General features: G+C 39.0%; 1 protein-coding gene across 5 annotated transcripts in view; it reads left to right on the top strand.

Annotated features, from left to right (window-relative positions):
* LOC128687148 (Fanconi anemia group J protein homolog) overlaps positions 1–18,757 on the top strand; it is an 820,717-nt gene that overhangs the window by 764,116 nt on the left and 37,844 nt on the right. For 4 of the 5 annotated variants that reach the window (XM_070092590.1, XM_070092591.1, XM_070092592.1 and 1 more), the window contains 6 exons: positions 7,962–8,064; positions 9,537–9,590; positions 11,082–11,300; positions 12,443–12,616; positions 14,130–14,291; positions 16,390–16,578. In XM_070092590.1, coding sequence (XP_069948691.1) covers positions 7,962–8,064; positions 9,537–9,590; positions 11,082–11,300; positions 12,443–12,616; positions 14,130–14,291; positions 16,390–16,578 — 901 coding nt within the window. The remainder of the gene's footprint in view (positions 1–7,961; positions 8,065–9,536; positions 9,591–11,081; positions 11,301–12,442; positions 12,617–14,129; positions 14,292–16,389; positions 16,579–18,757) is intronic. The other variant, XM_070092594.1, reaches the window with a different exon arrangement.

The following is an 18,757-nucleotide window of genomic DNA, read 5'->3' as shown; positions in this document are numbered from 1 at the left end:
GGGTTCTGTCACAACTATCAAGAAAGCGTTTTAGGTCAAGGTTGATATTGGAGTTTAAGGCCCTGTAGATGTAGATTGCACAGTAGTAAGTGTGGATGTACTGAACAGGGAGTAATTTTAGATCTATGAAGAGTGGGGGGGGGTGTTGCCAGGGATGGGATTTAGTGATTATTCTTACTGCAGCTTTTTGTTGGGTTATTATTGGCTTTAGGTGTGTTGCTGCAGTTGATCCCCAAGCACAAATAGCATAGGTGAGGTATGGATAAATGAGTGGTATAGTGTGAGAAGGGCATTTTGTGGCACGTAATATCGTATCTTGGAGAGGATCCCAACTGTTTTGGATACTTTTTTGGTTATGTGTTGGATATGGGTGCTGAAATTCAGGTTGTTGTCAAGGTATAGGCCTAGGAATTTGCCCTCATTATGTCTGGTAATTAGAGTGTTGTCGATCTTAATGTTAATTTGTGCATCTCCTGCTCTGCTACCAAACATAATATAGTAGGTTTTGTCAGTGTTAAGCGTAAGTTTATTGGCTGTCATCCAAGTCGATATTTTGATCAGCTCCTCGTTAACAATGGTGTTGAGGGTGGCAAGATTAGGGTGAGAGATGACATAAGTCGTGTCGTCAGCAAAGAGAATGGGTTTCAGGTGTTGGGATACGTTTGGAAGATCATTGATGTATATAAGGAAGAGCAGGGGACCAAGGACACTTCCCTGCGGAACTCCAGTATCAAGTGGCCGTGTTGTTGATGCTGTGTCTTTAATGGTAACATACTGATACCTATTAGTAAGGTAAGATCTGAAATAAGCAAGCGCATGGCCTCTTATACCGTAATGGTCAAGTTTGTGGAGTAGGATGTCGTGGTCTACTGTGTCAAAAGCTTTTCTTAGGTCAATAAAAATTCCTAGTGGATATTCCTTATTTTCCAATGTTGTGTAAAGCAGATCTAGCATTTTTATGATTGCATCATTAGTGCTTTTATTTTTCCTAAATCCAAATTGGCAGGGGTTGAGTATGTTTTGTGTTGTTATAAATGAATATAGTCTCCTGTGCACGAGTTTCTCAAAGATTTTGGATAGCAATGGTAAGTTTGATATTGGCCTATAGTTGTTTAAGTCTGTAGGGTCACCACCTTTATGTATTAGTGTAACCCTTGCCATCTTGAGTAGTTTCGGGAAGGTGCTAGTTTCTAGTGACTTGTTAAAAAGTAATGAAATAGCATGCGAAAGGATATGGGCCGCTCGCTTGTACAGTAATGGTGGGACATTAGACAGATTCCCTGAGTTGTTTTTAAGTGACTTTATAATCTCGGTGACTTCCGAGGGCTCAGTTGGTGCAAGATAGAAGGAATTTGGGAAATTCCCATCTAGGTAGTCCCCGGCATGGGCATTAGTATGTGGGATTTTATTGGCAAGATTAGATCCTATGGTTGAGAAGAAGTCGTTTATCTTGTTAGCTGTGTCAGTGGGATGTAGTGGTGTTTCATTAGGTTTAGTTAGGACAATATTCTTGTTTTTTTTCAGTTTGTGGGTCCCTAGAATCTGAGAGAGTGTTTTCCAGGTCTTTTTTATATCTCCTCTAGTGTCTGTGAATCTACTGGAGTAGTATAGTTGTTTGGCTTTCTTTATTACTTTGGTGAGAACTGATGAATAGTGTTTAAGAATATCTTTAGATTATGCTGCACAGTTTTGGTCACCGTATTACAGAATGGATATAAATTCTCTGGAAAATGTACAAAGGAGGATGACAAAGTTGATCCCATGTATCAGAAACCTTCCCTATGAGGATAGACTAAGGGCCCTGAAACTGCACTCTCTAGAAAGACGTAGAATTAGGGGGGATATGATTGAGGTGTATAAATGGAAGACAGGAATAAATAAAGGGGATGTAAATAGTGTGCTGAAAATATCTAGCCTAGACAGGACTCGCAGCAATGGTTTTAAGTTGGAAAAATTCAGATTCAGGAAGGATATAGGAAAGTACTGGTTTGGTAATAGAGTTGTGGATGAGTGGAACAAACTCCCAAGTACCGTTATAGAGGCCAGAACGTTGTGTAGCTTTAAAAATAGGTTGGATAAATACATGAGTGGATGTGGGTGGGTGTGAGTTAGACCTGATAGCTTGTGCTACCAGGTCGGTTGCCGTGTTCCTCCCTTAAGTCAATGTGACCTGACCTGACTAGGTTGGGTGCATTGGCTTAAGCCGGTAGGAGACTTGGACCTGCCTCGCATGGGCCAGTAGGCCTTCTGCAGTGTTCCTTCGTTCTTATGTTCTTATGTTCTTATTAAGCCCTGTCTATATTGCTTTTCATATTGGTGTTTCTTGTCAATGGATTTCAGAATGGTGCTGGTTAGCCATGGGCAACCAAGCCGTTTGTTTGTGATCTGTTTCGTTTTTATAGGACAATGTTTGTAGTATAGTCTAAGTAATTTGTTAAGAAAAATGTCTGTCCAGTCATCAATACCATTGGCCTTGGAGAATTCTGTAGGCCAGTCAACAATCTCTAGGTCAGTTGTGAACTTCCTTATTGAGGCCTCGTCATGGAGTCTAAATGAGACTTTATTGTATTCAAGTGGTGGTTTATTAATGTTTGTCAGGAGGAAGGTAGGGTAGTGGTCTGTAGTGCTATCTGTGATTATCCCTGATTTAAGGGGGGCTAGTATATTGGTCCATATGTGGTCTATTATGGTTGCACTTGTCTCAGTGAGCCTGGTTGGTTTAGTTATTGTTGGTATGAGAAGTGTGTTGTTCATATTGTTGATGAAATCAGTTACAGGCTGATCATCTAGTAAGCCAAGGTTGATGTTGAAGTCTCCAGCTAAGAGAAGGTGGTGCTTATTCATTTGTCTGTTATTAGTGACTTTAATTTCTCACTGAAATTTGGGATGTTTGTGTGAGGTATCGGTAAATGGCACCTATTGTTATAGGTGTCTTAAGGTTTTTTACAGTAAAATTAGCAAAAATGTATTCCCCATAGGAAGAGAAACAAAGGCTAAGTGTTGGGTAAGGTATCACAGTTTATGATGGGCAGTGATGAGTGTTGCTGTAATGATGGGCAGTGATGGGCGTTGCTGTGATGATGGGCATTAATGAGCGTAGCTATGATGATGAGCAGTGTTGGGCGTAGCAATGATGATGGACAGTGATGGACGTAGCTATGATAATGGGCAGTGATGGGCGTGTCCACGATGATGGGCATGGCCACGATGATGAGCGTGGTCACGATGATGGGAAGTGATGGAGTAGACACGATGATGAGCGTGGGTACGATGATGGGCGTGGCCATGATGATGGGCGTGGTCACGATGATGGGCATGGTCACGATGATGGGCGTGGCCGCGACGATGAACGTGGCCACAATGATGGGCGAGAATAAAGCAGGTGGAAGAGGTGGGCCAGGCAGGGTTGCCCTAATATGTATGGTAATGTCCCTTCCATAAGATGGGGAAATGATAATTAATAATGCATAAATTACCTAGATTGGCATTTATTCATGAAGTTATGTGGAGAAACAAGTGCCGGACGACGGATAACAACACCTTCCATGATATTTTTTGTTACGGTATGAAAAAAAATACACAAGGCTAGAGAAATAAAACGGCAGGAAAGTAAACGGCATAACTGAGACAAAGCTACGTATTAAAAGAAAAAGAAGACAGTATTTGTATTAGCAAGCCTAAAGAGTCTGCCCCAAGGATGCAACCCAAAAACAACCTACTAATAGGTTTCTGTTTACTGGTAGAACATAAGAAAGGAGGAACACTGCAACAAGTCTACTGTCCCACACTTGGCAGGTTCTTGTCAAACCCAGACCCACTAATAAAAATGTTCGCCCAACCTATTATCAGTGTTAACCAAGGAATAACCTTTGATAACCCTATTAAATCAAGTGCAAGTCCCACTCAAATCCCACTCATGTGCTATCTAACCTATATTTGAAGCTATCCAAGCTGTTAGCTTTAGTGACAATACTAGGTAGACTGTTCCACTCATCGACTACACTCTTTCCAAACCAGTCAACAGTTGTTAGATTTGCTCCCATGTGCATCACCACCCAGGATTCGAGCCGGGTACTGTTGATTGAGTCGAAATGAGGTACCACAGCGCTACGAATAAAATAAATATTCTGTTGGTTTTAATTTCATTATTTCCTGGGGTGAAGTGGTGAGGTACACATCTCACTGGAACAAAATATATGCCACACTGCACATTATTTATTTTCATTAATCGCTCTATAATTATTATTCCATTTAAACACGATATGGAGTTGGGCAGTATAATAACTATCTCGTTTACATTAAAATTGTTATGGTAATGGACTGAAGTTGTTTAACAGATGTATCGTATGTTGGCGTCAGAAAGCCAGGGGGTTAAATATTCTGAAAGTCAAGTTGAGTTGAATCACTTTGCTGTCAGTTTGAAATTCGGTGTTGCTGTCAAGCAGTTGTGGTTCTGATGGTTATGTTGATTAAAGCGGACCGACCTGGCTGTGGCCCCGAGACGAGGTACGAGTTGAGGTAGAACATGTTAGACACAGACCTGACTATACTAAGGGTGAAGCAAGGTGCAAGGTGGGGTATGGCATGGTAGACAACCATTGTGGTGTGTATCTACCAAACATCATCTTAAGCGCTTTCCGTGACCACAGGCTGATAATGTTGCAGCTTTGGCGCTCCAGCACAAGTGATAACCTCCAGAGGAAGGAAGGCAAGACGACAAAAACCATTTTTTTCCCTTTTGTTTTTCTCTCTTTCTTCGTCGTAGTAGTAGTACTAATAGTAACTCCTTATGGTTAATATCTCAAAAAAGCCAGACAGTGTGCCTTGTCTTCAGTGGGGTCCTTCGGTTCTCTTCCTGATGTGAACACAACTGTCTATTAACTCCCAGGAACCTATTTACTGCGGTACGTGTATAGAGACTATTTTATGAGCCTTGTTGATTGTAAATGATTTTATGCATTCTAGTTGTCCATATGCTAGTTACTCAGATTATCAAGGGTCCCGCAGTTACTCCTAAATTTAACTTTGGAATATCTCAGCCGGAGATGATGAAATCAGTTGCCGACATTAATCAGGCTCGCTAGTTAATAGCGCAGATGAAAGCGTCCCTCGTTTGTTGGTGTGGTGTATGAACGATCTTCACACACATCAAATCAACCACCGACACTCAGCTATTCTGTTCGCGTCCATCGCCTGCGCCTTTACACACCCTCTGTTGGTTTTACCCCGCTGTGCTCCATAATTATTGACAGTCTGTTGAAAGGAATAGTCACCCATGGCGTCCGACACACTCCTGTTTTTTTTTTTTCCTGGTGACACGTACATTTTCTCTGGTAATTTATGGGTAACCATAATATTCAGGTATAACAACAGTCATTTGATATTAATGTTGGGGAAAATATTTTGATGCGAATAATGGGTTGTTGGCATCACAGTGCTGGAGGTGATGGGAGGCAAGATTTATGAGCCGTTGACCCTAGGCTGGGCGGCCACTATGGGTCCGACCAGCTCAGGGGTAACTATTTATACTGCCTCTTCTCCCGGCCCTGTCAGGTACTTGTTTAAACTGAAATTGATAATCCTTGATGTATATAATTTTTTGTTCTACGTTAGTCTAGCAGCCAATGAAGTCATTGAAATATTTTTCGCTGTAAAATTATGAATACTTCCCTCGACTTGTTTATGTATGGCGTTGAGTCGAGGTGCATGTAGTATGTTGAATGTTAATATATGATGATTCACCACTTAACTCTCTGAGCAGCGTTTTTTTTTTTTATCACATAGCATTGTTGTGAGTGTCTTAACACTTAATGGCGTAAACCATCTTAGAATGCTACTCTATGTGGTAACCCTTTGTTTTTATTTCCTAAATTATGTTCAAACTTAACTCCGGTAAGCGCTAGCGAGTCATCACGTGACAAATACCTGTTGTCATGTTTCCTGACGAACAAAACACCTACATCTGGGGTGGCCCGGTGGCCTGGTGGCTAAAGCTCCCGCTTCACGCACGGAGGGCCCGGGTTCGATTCCCGGCGGGTGGAAACATTTCGACACGTTTCCTTACACCTGTTGTCCTGTTCACCTAGCAGCAAATAGGTACCTGGGTGTTAGTCGACTGGTGTGGGTCGCATCCTGGTGGACAAGATTAAGGACCCCAATGGAAATAAGTTAGACAGTCCTCGATGACGCACTGACTTTCTTGGGTTATCCTGGGTGGCTAACCCTCCGGGGTTAAAAATCCGAACGAAATCTTATCTTATCTGTGACTTAACTGTTCTGGATGCGCACAGTAATTATTGAAATTTAGTTACTAAACCATTCAAGTTCTTTTGGTAAGGCACATAACGAGAAGTGTGTAAAGTATGGGCTGAATGACTCGGTAAAATTTAGTTTAGGTTTGGAACACACAACATACTGTTTTTCAGCAATGGTCTTGCAGGCATACAGAGATTATGGGAACATAATTTAACCCAGGATAACCCAATAAAGTCAAGCACTGACTTATTTACATTAGGGTTAACGGCTTACCGTTTTTGTATATTATTATTATAATAATTTGATGATAAATGGTTTCGTTGAAGACATCAATAGTCGCTCCAAGTTCTCATAAACCACGTCTTTCCTTATGTATGGTTATTATCTTAGATATTTACATCAATTTGCGAATAACACATACTGTCGGTTATGTCGTCTAATTATTATTATTTTTTTATATTTTGTATTGTCAGTATTTTTATTTGTTGCAGTAAGGATGCAGTAAGATTGAAAGTAAAGCGAGTTTACTTGAAATAAATCACGTCATGTGAGTTTATTGGGTTATCTGTGGTCAAATCTTGATAACTTATTAAATCTCTGTTTATAATGACCTTGTGATTTGTACGTTTATTGTAGAAATTAATTCATCAGGTTATGAATGTAAATCTAACCAAGGTAATGCTTGCAGCTGTTGATTTTGCAAGTGTTGTATTGTAGAGATCCTGCAGCTGTTGATTTAACAACAAAGTTTTGAAGCTAAATCATGTTTATAAAATTGCTCACAAACAGTGTCCAGAATATCTTGCTGTCAATTTTGTCAAGGTTGGGAACCAAAGCAATCATAGTACTAGGGGGAGAGAGCACAACTTTGTAGTACCCACAGTCAGTGGCCAGGCTTCAAACACCTTTTATTGTACAGCAATAAAGGAATGGAACAGACTGCCTGCACATGTCAAAGCCAGTCTTAGCATGAACCAGTTCAAGAAGAGTGCCAAAAGGTGTCTGATGAATGTAGCTACAGAAAGGGAGGGGAATTATTTTCTGTTTTTTTTTTTAGCTAACACACCTGTAAATTTTACCTTATTCCTAGTAATGACCCTCGTATTGTAGATAGTCTTTTTAGTATGATAATAAGTTGTTATCTTCATTGTAGAATAATAAGAAAATATTATAACCTTTATATTATAATAATAAGGTAAAAGGACCCCAATGGAAATAAGTCACTGTGTCTGACTTTTTTGGGTTATCCTAGGTTCTCGACACATATGCTGCTATGTGTGATAATTCTATGTAACTGTATTTGTGTATACCTGAATAAACTTACTTACTTGCAGAGATCCTGCAGCTGTTGATTTGACAATAGTGTCTCCTCAAAGGAGGTTCCTTGGCGCTGGTAAGGGGCTCTTGATCTAGGGAATTGGATCTGTGCGCCAGTTCCCTGAATTGAGCTTGAATACCTTCCATCCCTCCCCCACATGCGCTGTATAGTCCTTCGTGTTTAGCGCTCCCCATAATAATAATTGACAATAGTGTTGTGTTGCAGAGATCCTGCAGCTGTTGATTTGACAACAGAGTTGTGTTGCGGAAATAATACGCCGTCTATCGTACATTTTAATGTTTATTGTGTACATCTTTGTGGATATTTAAGCTTATATTAGGTGCGTCTAGGACATATAATGACAGCTGATTGTATTGTGTCATCTTAGGTCTGTGGTGCTGGGGTCGAGGAAATACACTTGTATTCACCCCATCGTCAGTAAGTCCAGTAACCAGAACGAAGGTTGCAGGGACTTGCTGGACCCCCACACGGTATGTGCTCCTTTCTTTGTCATTACCTGCTACTTGTTACCTAGTTGTGATCATTTGTGATTACCTTTTTGTTTGTGCTTACCTTTTATTACAATTAACCGTTCGTGATTACCTTTTTGTTATTAACTTTGTGATTATTTTTGTAACTAACTGTGATTATTAATTTGTTATATGCTTGTTAATACTCATTTATGATTAGCTATTTTATTACATATTTGATTACCTATCTGTAGTAACCAGTTTGTGATTACTTTTTTTAGTAGTTACAGTAGCTGAGCTGTAGTCGTAGCGACTTAGTGATTATTTTCCCAGATATTGCCGGGTCACCAAAATGGAAGAGACCCGGGCCGGGATTACCGGCGAATCAAATAGAATTTCCCAGATATAGTTAAAAGTTTCCTGTAGTTTTAGATCTTTCTACCTTCACAAATAACCCGCACATAAAAGAGAGAAGCTTATGACGACGTTTCGGTCCGACTTGGACCATTGACAAAGTCACACTAACCAGAGGTGGAGCAGGACGGCTATATATAGCCGTCCTGCTCCACCTCTGGTTAGTGTGACTTTGTCAATGGTCCAAGTCGGACCGAAACGTCGTCGTAAGCTTCTCTCTTTTATGTGCGGGTTATTTGTGTATCGTTCCAGTCACGGTATTGTGCCTTTTTTGTTATTTCTACCTTCTCTTCGATTTCGTTCCAGTACTCCACCACTCGACTTGTGAAATTTTTTTTTAGTATCCTTCCTGTTGATGTTAAAAAATTATCCATCTTCATTTATTGACTGTATGTAGCAATCGTCTTTTGTTTTCCTCTTTATCATCAAAGACATTTTTTAATGTTTTCAGTATATTTTTTCCATTTTTTTTTTATATTTTATTTAGAACAATACAATACAAGAGATAGATAAAGACAAAAACAGGTCTTACACAGAATAAATCATTAACAACCACACAAACATGAACTTGAGATAACACAAATATCCCTCCTCACCCATACATGAAAACCCCTACACCTATGATAACCAATAAACGACTAAAAATCAAAGATTTTCATCCTCATTTCTTCACTTATCTTTCGGCAATCTCCGCCTCTGCTTCCCACTCACGACTTAATAATGATTCAGAAGGGACCGAGACGTCATCTGCTGTACAGTATCCTCTCCAAACTGCGAGTTACTTATGAATTGTTCCAGCCGCAGTATTGTGACTTGTACCTTTTTCAAGTTGTTTAGATAGCGCATTCATTTCTTACTCTGAGAGTCAGTATGTTTGTTGCTCATCTTAGTTCTTATTTACTATCTTATCTATATGGTTTTAATCGAGGACACCAGTACTAGAATATTAATAAAGATTATTCCTTAGCGTAACAAATTAGTAGTGTAGTTGTAGCAGTAGTAATAGAAGCAACAATAGTTTTTCAACTTTAAGTTATAGTATTATTTTTATCATCGTCATTATTATTATTTTGTCACAGGATCGTCGCAGGTCTCGACTTGAAGAGGTCGAAGATGAACTAGAAATACGTGTAGTAAGTAACGTAGAACGTAGTTACCTTGTGATTCTTCCTCCCCTTCCTTCTTTGAGGTGTTCTGTGTTGAGGTCTGCTTTGAGAATGCTCTGAGGGTCAACGCCTCTGCGGCCATGTCCCTGACCAGGCCTCCTAGTGGATCAAGGTCTGATCAACCAGGCTCTTAGTGCTAGGCGCACGCACTCTAATATACGGACCACAAGCCAACTGATAAGGAACCGACTGTTTTTTTTATTATTATTATCATTATTATTATTATTCATGAGGTTCTTGCTATTCGTCTGAAACATTTACATTTCACGCGAGTGTTGTCCATAAAATTTTGATAATGACAGAAGTATCTTGTTTGCTTGAAAGTTTATGTAATGATAAACCTTTCGAAGAGCAGCCTTTTCTAAGCCGTCGATATTAATGACGTAGAAATGATGGCATGTCCCCTTTAGGGAGGCTCCTTGATGCCGGTTAGAGAGGCTCTTGACTCAAGGAATTGAACCTATCCTCCGCTTCCTTGGATCAAGTCTTATAACTATAATTATTATTATTATTATTATAAGAACCTTTCACAAAAAAATAAACCTTAGTTTACCGGTCTCAGCAGGCTGTACTCCGTGTTGCTGTTTATAAATTACTTCCTGACCCATAAGTCTGACAGTCTCACGGCTTTCTGCTTGGGCTGCTCCAACTGTTAACATATTTTGATATAACCTTGTTTTTGAAAAACTTCATGGGTCTGGAGATAGAGGATGGGCTGGCCCCAAAAAAGACCAAGAATGAGAGATACTGTTTCGAAGGCATTTATTGCTGCATGGTTAAACGCGAAGGCGATCATAGGTCCTCAGTGCACTAGGTATTAGGTCAATCACTGGACGGCAAACGTACGTAGGCCTTCTGGCCACGTACAGCAACAGCCTGGCTGAACAAGCAGTCAACGGAGAGAAGTGTGATCTCAGGATGAGCTCTGGAAGTAGAAGTCATGAGAGTGGTTCTGGTGGAACAATTTCTTATACGGGTCTTTAGGCTATTTGATAGCATAAGCACACTTCCTCAAAGTAGGTTCTTTGGTGTCGGTGAGGGGTTCTTGATCCAAGGAATTAGACCTACCTTCCATTTTCTTGAATTGAACCTGAATGTTTCCCATTCTCCCAGGCGTTGTATGACCCCTTATTTAAGGAGTTTAGCTTACCCCCACGAATGTATAATAATAATACACTTAACCGTATTATTGAGTATAAATAAAGCTACATTAAAATACAATACGTATATACAAGAGTATCTTTTTGAGCATGGATATCTTCCTCAATCGAAAGGCAGTACAATTATTATCACTATTATTATTATTATTATTATTATTATTATAAGCAAAATAACTTAAAATAGTTATTGTTGGGTAGTTAAGGCCACCAGGGCAGAAGCCATATTGAAAGTAGTGGAGTTGCTTCCCTCTTAAAATAAATTCTCTTTGTTAATAGTAATTTCCTCGTCTTTATACAGGGCTCAGGGTGCAGGTTTCACCATGGAGTCAATCAGATCAAGAATCACACCAGCTTGGCAGCGTTTGGCATGGACACCGCCTGGGACATAGAAGACTTGGTGACCCTGGGAAAGAAGATCAAAGCTTGTCCCTACTATGTTGCCAGATCACTGATGGCCACAGCTGAGATCATCTTCTGCCCATACAACTACCTCATTGATCCCCTCATAAGAGAGTCGGTGAGGGATTATGCCAGGATTTCCATTTGAGGGGGGAGGGGGATAAGCCAGGATTTCAGTTTAGGTAGATTAAGCCAGGATTTCAGTCCAGATAGATTAAGCCAGGATTTCAATCCAGATAGATTAAGCCAGGATTTCAGTCTAGATTGAGAAAAGATTTCAGTCTAGGTAAATTAAGCCAGGATTTCAATTTAGATAGATTAAGCCAGGATTTCAATTTAGATTAAACCAGGATTTCATTCTAGATAGATTAAGCAGAATTTCAATGTGAGAAGATTAAGCCATGAATTCAGTGTGGGGAGATTAAGGAATGATTTCAATCTGAGAGATTGAAAAATCATAAGATGCTGAAAAAAATCTAGAAATCATATTTAAAAAAGCATAATTTTGTATATATACATGAAATTTCTAAAACTATCATACTTTCTTGGTCACTGATCAATATAATAGTGAAAATTAACCATTGAAAAAATAAGTGTTTGTATTGTATGGGTGGGGGCATTAGCCTCTCCCCCCCCCCATGGCTGTGCTGCTAAAAAAAAAAAACATTCGCAGTAGAAAGGAATAGTACTTGACTCCACCTTTCAAAGGAAGGGGAGTAGGGTATCCAGTGATGCTGCTGCAAGGCTCTTGATTCAAAGACTTGAAACTACCCATCCTTTCTTTGGATCAAACCTGATTACGTCTTATTCCCCTGGGCATTCTACTACCCCTTTGGATTTAGTACTTCCCCATGAATATAACAATAAATCATTCATTCTAGTTGTAGGTTGTTATTCTCATGATTAGCAGCATGCTATGTTTCTTCTTGTTTTTTGAATGAACATTTGTTTAATTAACTCCTTAAAGTAAAGTATGAATGTTACTAGTACAGTACTCTTTTTTTTTTCTTTCCAGGAACATATTTTGGAACAAACACAAGCTAGGATTTTCTTTGTTTAGTATAATATTTTCCCTCTGGTAAAGATGTATAACCTCACCATCAGTGTTGCATGATGACCCAATTTGTAGACATATTTTGCTAAAATATCTTTTCTCTTCATTGTTTCCTTCCTTGGGTTACCTAACCTTGCTGGGGAAAAGTCAGTGTAGTAAAATAATCTTTATTCTTGACATAAAGGTACTTAGAGGTTCATTTACAGATGGACATCAGCCTGTGTGGGCAAGTAGTAGTGCTGGATGAAGCTCATAACATTGAAGACAGTGCAAGAGAGGCGGCCTCATGCACGCTTACTCAAGATGAGATACTTACAGCCAAGAATGAACTTGACAAGATGGTCGAATTAGAACTTAATGTACAGGAGTGCACTAATCTGGTAATCCAAAAGTCCTATGTATATCACTGCTGTAAATGGCACATTGAGTCTTGTTAACAAAAGTCTTTTGTTGGCAGTCACACCCACAGTGTAACATATTTATTTAGCCTTCAATAGGAAATTAAGATTATAAATTGCTTAGTTCTCCATGAGGATGTGGAAAGAATTTTTCCTCCTTAAGCCATGTGTGTTGTAAGAGGTGACTAAAATGCCAGGAACAAGGGGCTAGTAACCCCCTTCTCCTGTATAAATTAGTAAATTTAAAAAAGAGAAACTTTAATTTTTCTTTTTGGGCCACCCTTACTAGGTGGGATACGGCCAGTTTGTTGAAAGAAGAGGAAGAAGAAATTGCTTAGTAAATGAAATTGACTGCAATTTTAAACAATGTTTCTTTTAACTAAGATTAAATGCTCATTGAATATGCAACTGACTTTCTGTAAAATTAGTATACAGTACAGAAGGGCTCCACTTATATGGCAGGTTAGGTTCTATGCTACTGCCGTAGAGCAGAAATCACCATAAGGTGGAACTCCCCTTTTTTTTACCACTTATAAATGCATATAAATGCTAGATAACAGGTTTACACTAACATATATTAAGTTAGCAATAGAATTAAGCATTAAAATACACACACAGTACACTTGTTACCTACCTTAAAGTATTAATATGAATGAGTGAAGGGTGAGTGGCAGTGTAAAAGTTTTTCTATGTCAGCAATAAGTCACTTTGTCTGACTTTTTTTTGGGTTATCCTAGGTTCTCTACACATATGCTGCTATATGTAACTGTATTTGATGGCTATTTCAACCATTGACATACCTTGTTAGTAAGTGTATTCAGGTATACACAAATACAGTTACATAGATTATCATACATAGCAGCATATGTGTAAAGAACCTAGGATAACCCAAAAAAGTCAGTTCACTAAGTTTAATCATTTCTAACTTGGCACTTAAAGTAAGAGGCTTACGACTTCTTTTTATCACAACTGAGCTTAAACGCCATCATCAACGAGAGCCAACTAGTTAATGAAATAGTAAATGAGAGAGAACGAGATACACGGAGTTCAGACAGTGTAAAAACACAAACTGAACAGGTGGCGAGCGATCACCCACCACCTGTTCAGTTTGTGTTTTTGCATTGTTTTTACATTGCAAGCTCTTCTTGATGTGTTGATTGTAACACAAAAGGCCTAAAGCTATCAATCAACTCCCCCTGTGGTGGTTTTGCATATACAGTATGTATATAACATGCACGTGCACACATCCATTCCCAAAGAACATGTTGAGACTATTTCTGATCTCTCTTAGAATTGTCAGGAGTGCCCTACTGTTATTGTAGACACTCCATGATTGAAACTGACTTGATATGCCAACTTTGACTTACACTGTTAGCTCCCAATTTCACCCCTCTTATTTTTTTTTTTGGCACATCGTGTGAATGTAACAATACTATTAATTATCAAGCAATGTGTGCATACACTACTTTTGTGAAAATAATTTTATTTTTTTCAGTCCTGTATGCTGAATGCTTTGAGTGAATGGGTAAACAAAAACTCTGATAAGCTCACAGACTATGTGGACTTCGATCGTGCAGGCAAAATTTTCAAAGGAACAGAGATGATAGCAAACCTTGAACTTCTTGGCATTGGATATGATAAATATATGGAATTAAAGGTTAGTAGCTGGTAAAATGTATTATAGTAGATAGACTAGATCAGTCTTCCATGATTTTAACCTACAATGCTTTTTATGGTATATATATTCTAGGTAGTAGGTTGGTAGACAGCAACTGCCCAGGGAGGTACTACCGTCCTGCCAAGTGAGTGTAAAACAAAAGCCTGTAATTGTTTTACATGATGGTAGGATTGCTAGTGTCCCTTTTTCTGTCTCATAAACATGCAAGATTTCAGGTACATCTTGCTACTTCTACTTACACTTAGGTCACACTACACATACATGTACAAGCATATATATACATACCCCTCTGGGTTTTCTTTTATTTTCTTTCTAGTTCTTGTTCTTGTTTATTTCCTCTTATTTCCATGGGGAAGTGGAACAGAATTCTTCCTCCGTAAGCCATGCGTGTCGTAAGAGGCGACTAAAATGCCGGGAGCAATGGGCTAGTAACCCCTTCTCCTGTATATATTACTAAATTTAAAAGGAGAAACTTTCGTTTGTCTTTTTGGGCCACCCCCACCTCAGTGGGATATGGCTGGTGCATTGAAAGAAAGATATACAGTGGACCCTCGATCAACGATGGCATCGTCTAACTTTAAATCCGACTAGCGATACATTTTAACGCAAAAATTTTGCCTCGACTAGCACTAAAAAACTCGATCAACACGATTCATTCCATTCGAGACGCGTCCACTTGTGGCCAGTGTTTACAAGCCAGCCAGCCACCGCGATCCCATCCAAACATACAATCGGGACATTTCATATTATCACAGCGATTTTAGTGATTGCACCTGCAAAATACATCACCATGGGCCCCAAGAAAGCTTCTAATGCCAACCCTACAGCAAAAAGGGTGAGAATTACTATGGACATGAAGAAAGAGATTATTGCTAAGTGGAGTGCATGTCTCCGAGCTGGCCAGGTTGTACACAAAACCCCAATTAACCATCGCTTCTATTGTGGCCAAGAAAACGGCAATCAAGGAAGCTGTTCTTGCCAAAGGTGCAACTGTGTTTTCGAAACTGAGATCACAAGTGATAGAAGATGTTGAGAGACTGTTATTGGTGTGGATAAACGAAAAACAGATAGCAGGAGATAGCATCTCTCAAGCGATCATATGTGAAAAGGCTAGGAAGTTGCATGACGATTTAATTAGAAAAATGCCTGCAACTAGTGGTGATGTGAGTGAATTTAAGGCCAGCAAAGGTTGGTTTGAGAGATTTAAGAATCGTAGTGGCATACATAGTGTGATAAGGCATGGTGAGGCTGCCAGTTCACACCAAAAAGCAGCTGAAAAATATGTGCAGGAATTCAAGGAGTACATAGACAGTGAAGAATTGAAACCTGAACAAGTGTTTAATTGTGACACTGACAATGTTGTGAAACACTTAGGAATGTCATAAAGGAACGGGAGGTACAGGCCTCTATGGACAGATATGTTGTGCGACAGAGATCCAGTGACACTCAAGCTGGTCCTAGTTTCATTAAAAGAAAAAGGGAAGTAACCCCGGAAAAGGACTTGACACCTCAAGTCCTAGTGGAAGGGGATTCCCCTTCTAAACACTAACACCATCCACACTCTCCCCTCCTCCCATCCCATCAATCATAACCAGATCTTCAATAAAGGTAAGTGTCATGTAATTGTACATGTCTTCTTCAGTTTGTGTGTATTAAAATTAATATTTCATGTGGTAAAAAAATTATTTTTTCAATACTTTTGGGTGTCTTGCACGGATTAATTTGATTCCCATTATTTCTTATGGGGAAAATTAACTCGACTAACGATAATTTCGATTAACGATGAGCTCTCAGGAACGGATTAATATCATTGGTCGAGGGTCCACTGTATATATATATATATATATATACACACACCATACTAACCCCTTCTCCTGTATATATTACTAAATTTAAAAAGAGAATCTTTTGTTTTTCTTTTTGGGCCACCCTGCCTTGGTGGGATACAGCCAGTTTGTTGAAGGGAGATATACCATACTGTAATCCTTTATTGTATCACACAGTATTACAGTTATTGATTTTATTATAATTTGAATTATTGATTGATGATTTTTACCATGCACATTTATTTTACTAGGGTTACTTGAGTAAGCTGACAGCAGACCCAGACCCGGAGGATGAAAATCCTCGCATTAACTCCTCAACATCTACATTGCTGAAGAATCTTTTTCTTATGTACCATTTCCTATTTATGGATAACATGAAGTACCGAGATGATTACCGGATTGCCATAGTAAGAGCTCAAACTAGAAAGAAAGGTGCTATGGTAAGTTTTAAATATGCACATTTTTAACCATTGTACAGTATAACCCAACTGTATTATTATTTCTTTATTCATGGGAAAAGCTTTAAGCCCATGAGGATCATAAAGCATTTGGGAAATGGGAGGTACTGGTAATCAGGCTTGATATAAGGAAGATAGCTGTCCACAGTATGGGTATGGGGAGTATAATAAAGCAATTAAACTACAAGGAAGGAGAAGGTACCTTTAATTCATTGGGTCAAGAGGCCTTGCCAGCATCAAAGCACTCCACTTGAAGGAAATATGACCATAACACACAAATTTGCTACTTTTCTTTACCACAGTTGATTTATTTGAACATATTTGTTTAACTTTTCTTCTATGGGGGCAGGCACATCTTCAAGTGACTAAAAACTGCTAATGTTTTAATAATATTTAAGAAGAAAGAAAACAGACAAACCTCCTACAGACCCGTTATCCTGACATATATACTTCATCATGTTCCACCAACACAGGTTCAGAGAAGAAAAACATACATCATTAATCTATTTGAGTTTTGTGACTGGATGATAAATAACAGGAAAGGGAAGGGTGTGTAGACTGCATATCCCAAGACTGTCAGTACCTCACTTATGACTGATATACAAATCGGAAAAGCAGGCTGGGGTGTTAGGAATTGTACTCCATTGAGTGAAAGTACCTGACAGACAGAAGATACAAAATGTAAGAGATGTTGGACTGTAGAGAAAAATTCTGGAGGACTGTACCCAGTGGCAGCTTGGAGTGCCAGTAATGCCTGTACTATTGTACTGCATCAAACTTTTATTTTTAATCATTTTTTATCTCGTTTCAACATACAACAGATTTTTCCTGTAATATATTTGTCAGTTGCAAATTATTTTAGTGTAAGGTTGATGAAGTCATACGTCTGGCAGTGAGCATCTGAGGGAACTGCAGCTCTTGCAGCTCCTATGGATGAGCTGCCACTGACTGTACCCCATAGATCAGTGCTTAGTCCCACACTATTCTTTTCTTGTTATATTAATGACCTGACTAAGGAGATGTACTATAATTTATTATTACAATAATACTGTACTGTAATAAAATTTCTAAGCATGCATGGCTTGTCCAGTTGCTTTTTTTTTTGGGGGGGGGGGGGAGAATGTGAAGTTCATGATAAAAATTACACATGCATGCATTTTTTAATGATAATAAGTTGCAAAGGTCAGTGGATGAGTTTGGGAGGATGTGTAAAGGAAGAAAGTTTAAAGTGAACATAAATAAGAGTAAGGTGATGAGCAGTGGCAACTCGTCCATAGGAGCTGCAGAGCTGCAGTCCCCCAGATGCTCACTGCCAGATGTATGACTTCATCAACCTTACGCTAAAATAATTTGCAATGGACAAATATATTACAGGAAAAATCTGTTGAATGTTGTTTTCAATGTATTTACAGTGGGCCCTCAGTTAACGGCATTAATCAGTTCCAGAGAGCTTGTCTTTAACCGATTCTGTCGTTATCCGAATTAATTTTCCCCATTAGAAATAATGGAAATCCAATTAATCTGTTCCAGACACCCAAAAGTATTAAACAAAACAATTATTTTACATGAAATATACATTTCCCTACACAGAAAACAATGAGACATGCAGAATAAATACATTAATAATTAATAAAATGACACTTACCTTTATTGAAGACATATTTGATGAGTGATGAAATGGGAAGAGGACAGAGGATGAAGGAGTTTACAATTGTTTGGAAGGGGAATTACCTTCTATAAAGACTTCAGGTAACAAGTCCTTTTCTGGGGTTACCTCCCTTCTTTGTTTTTAATGCCACAAGGACCAGCTTTAGTTATTGGACCCCTGCCGCACCAAAAATCTGTCCAGAGAGCTCTGTTTCTGGCATCTCTTTAAGATTTCCCTAAAATGAGACACAACATTGTCATTGTAGATGTTGCCAGCATGGCCTGCAACAGCTATGTCAGGGTACTGTTCATCCATAAATGTTTGCACATAAGAAAGCAGGAGCACTGCTTGACCTGTTGACCCATACTAGGTAGGTCCTTCATAAACCATCCCACTAACAGAATCATATTTGGCCAACCCAATTTTCAATACTTCCCAAGCAGTAAGCTTTGATAATTCTGTTCGCTCATGCGCAAGTCCCAATTGAATCAAATCATGTGTGTGGGGAAGTAC

Source organism: Cherax quadricarinatus, chromosome 40 (genome assembly GCF_038502225.1).
Source record: "Cherax quadricarinatus isolate ZL_2023a chromosome 40, ASM3850222v1, whole genome shotgun sequence".
NCBI lineage: Eukaryota > Metazoa > Arthropoda > Malacostraca > Decapoda > Parastacidae > Cherax > Cherax quadricarinatus.
The sequence above is the reverse complement of the archived record's forward strand: the minus strand, read 5'-3'. Positions and strand labels throughout refer to the sequence as shown.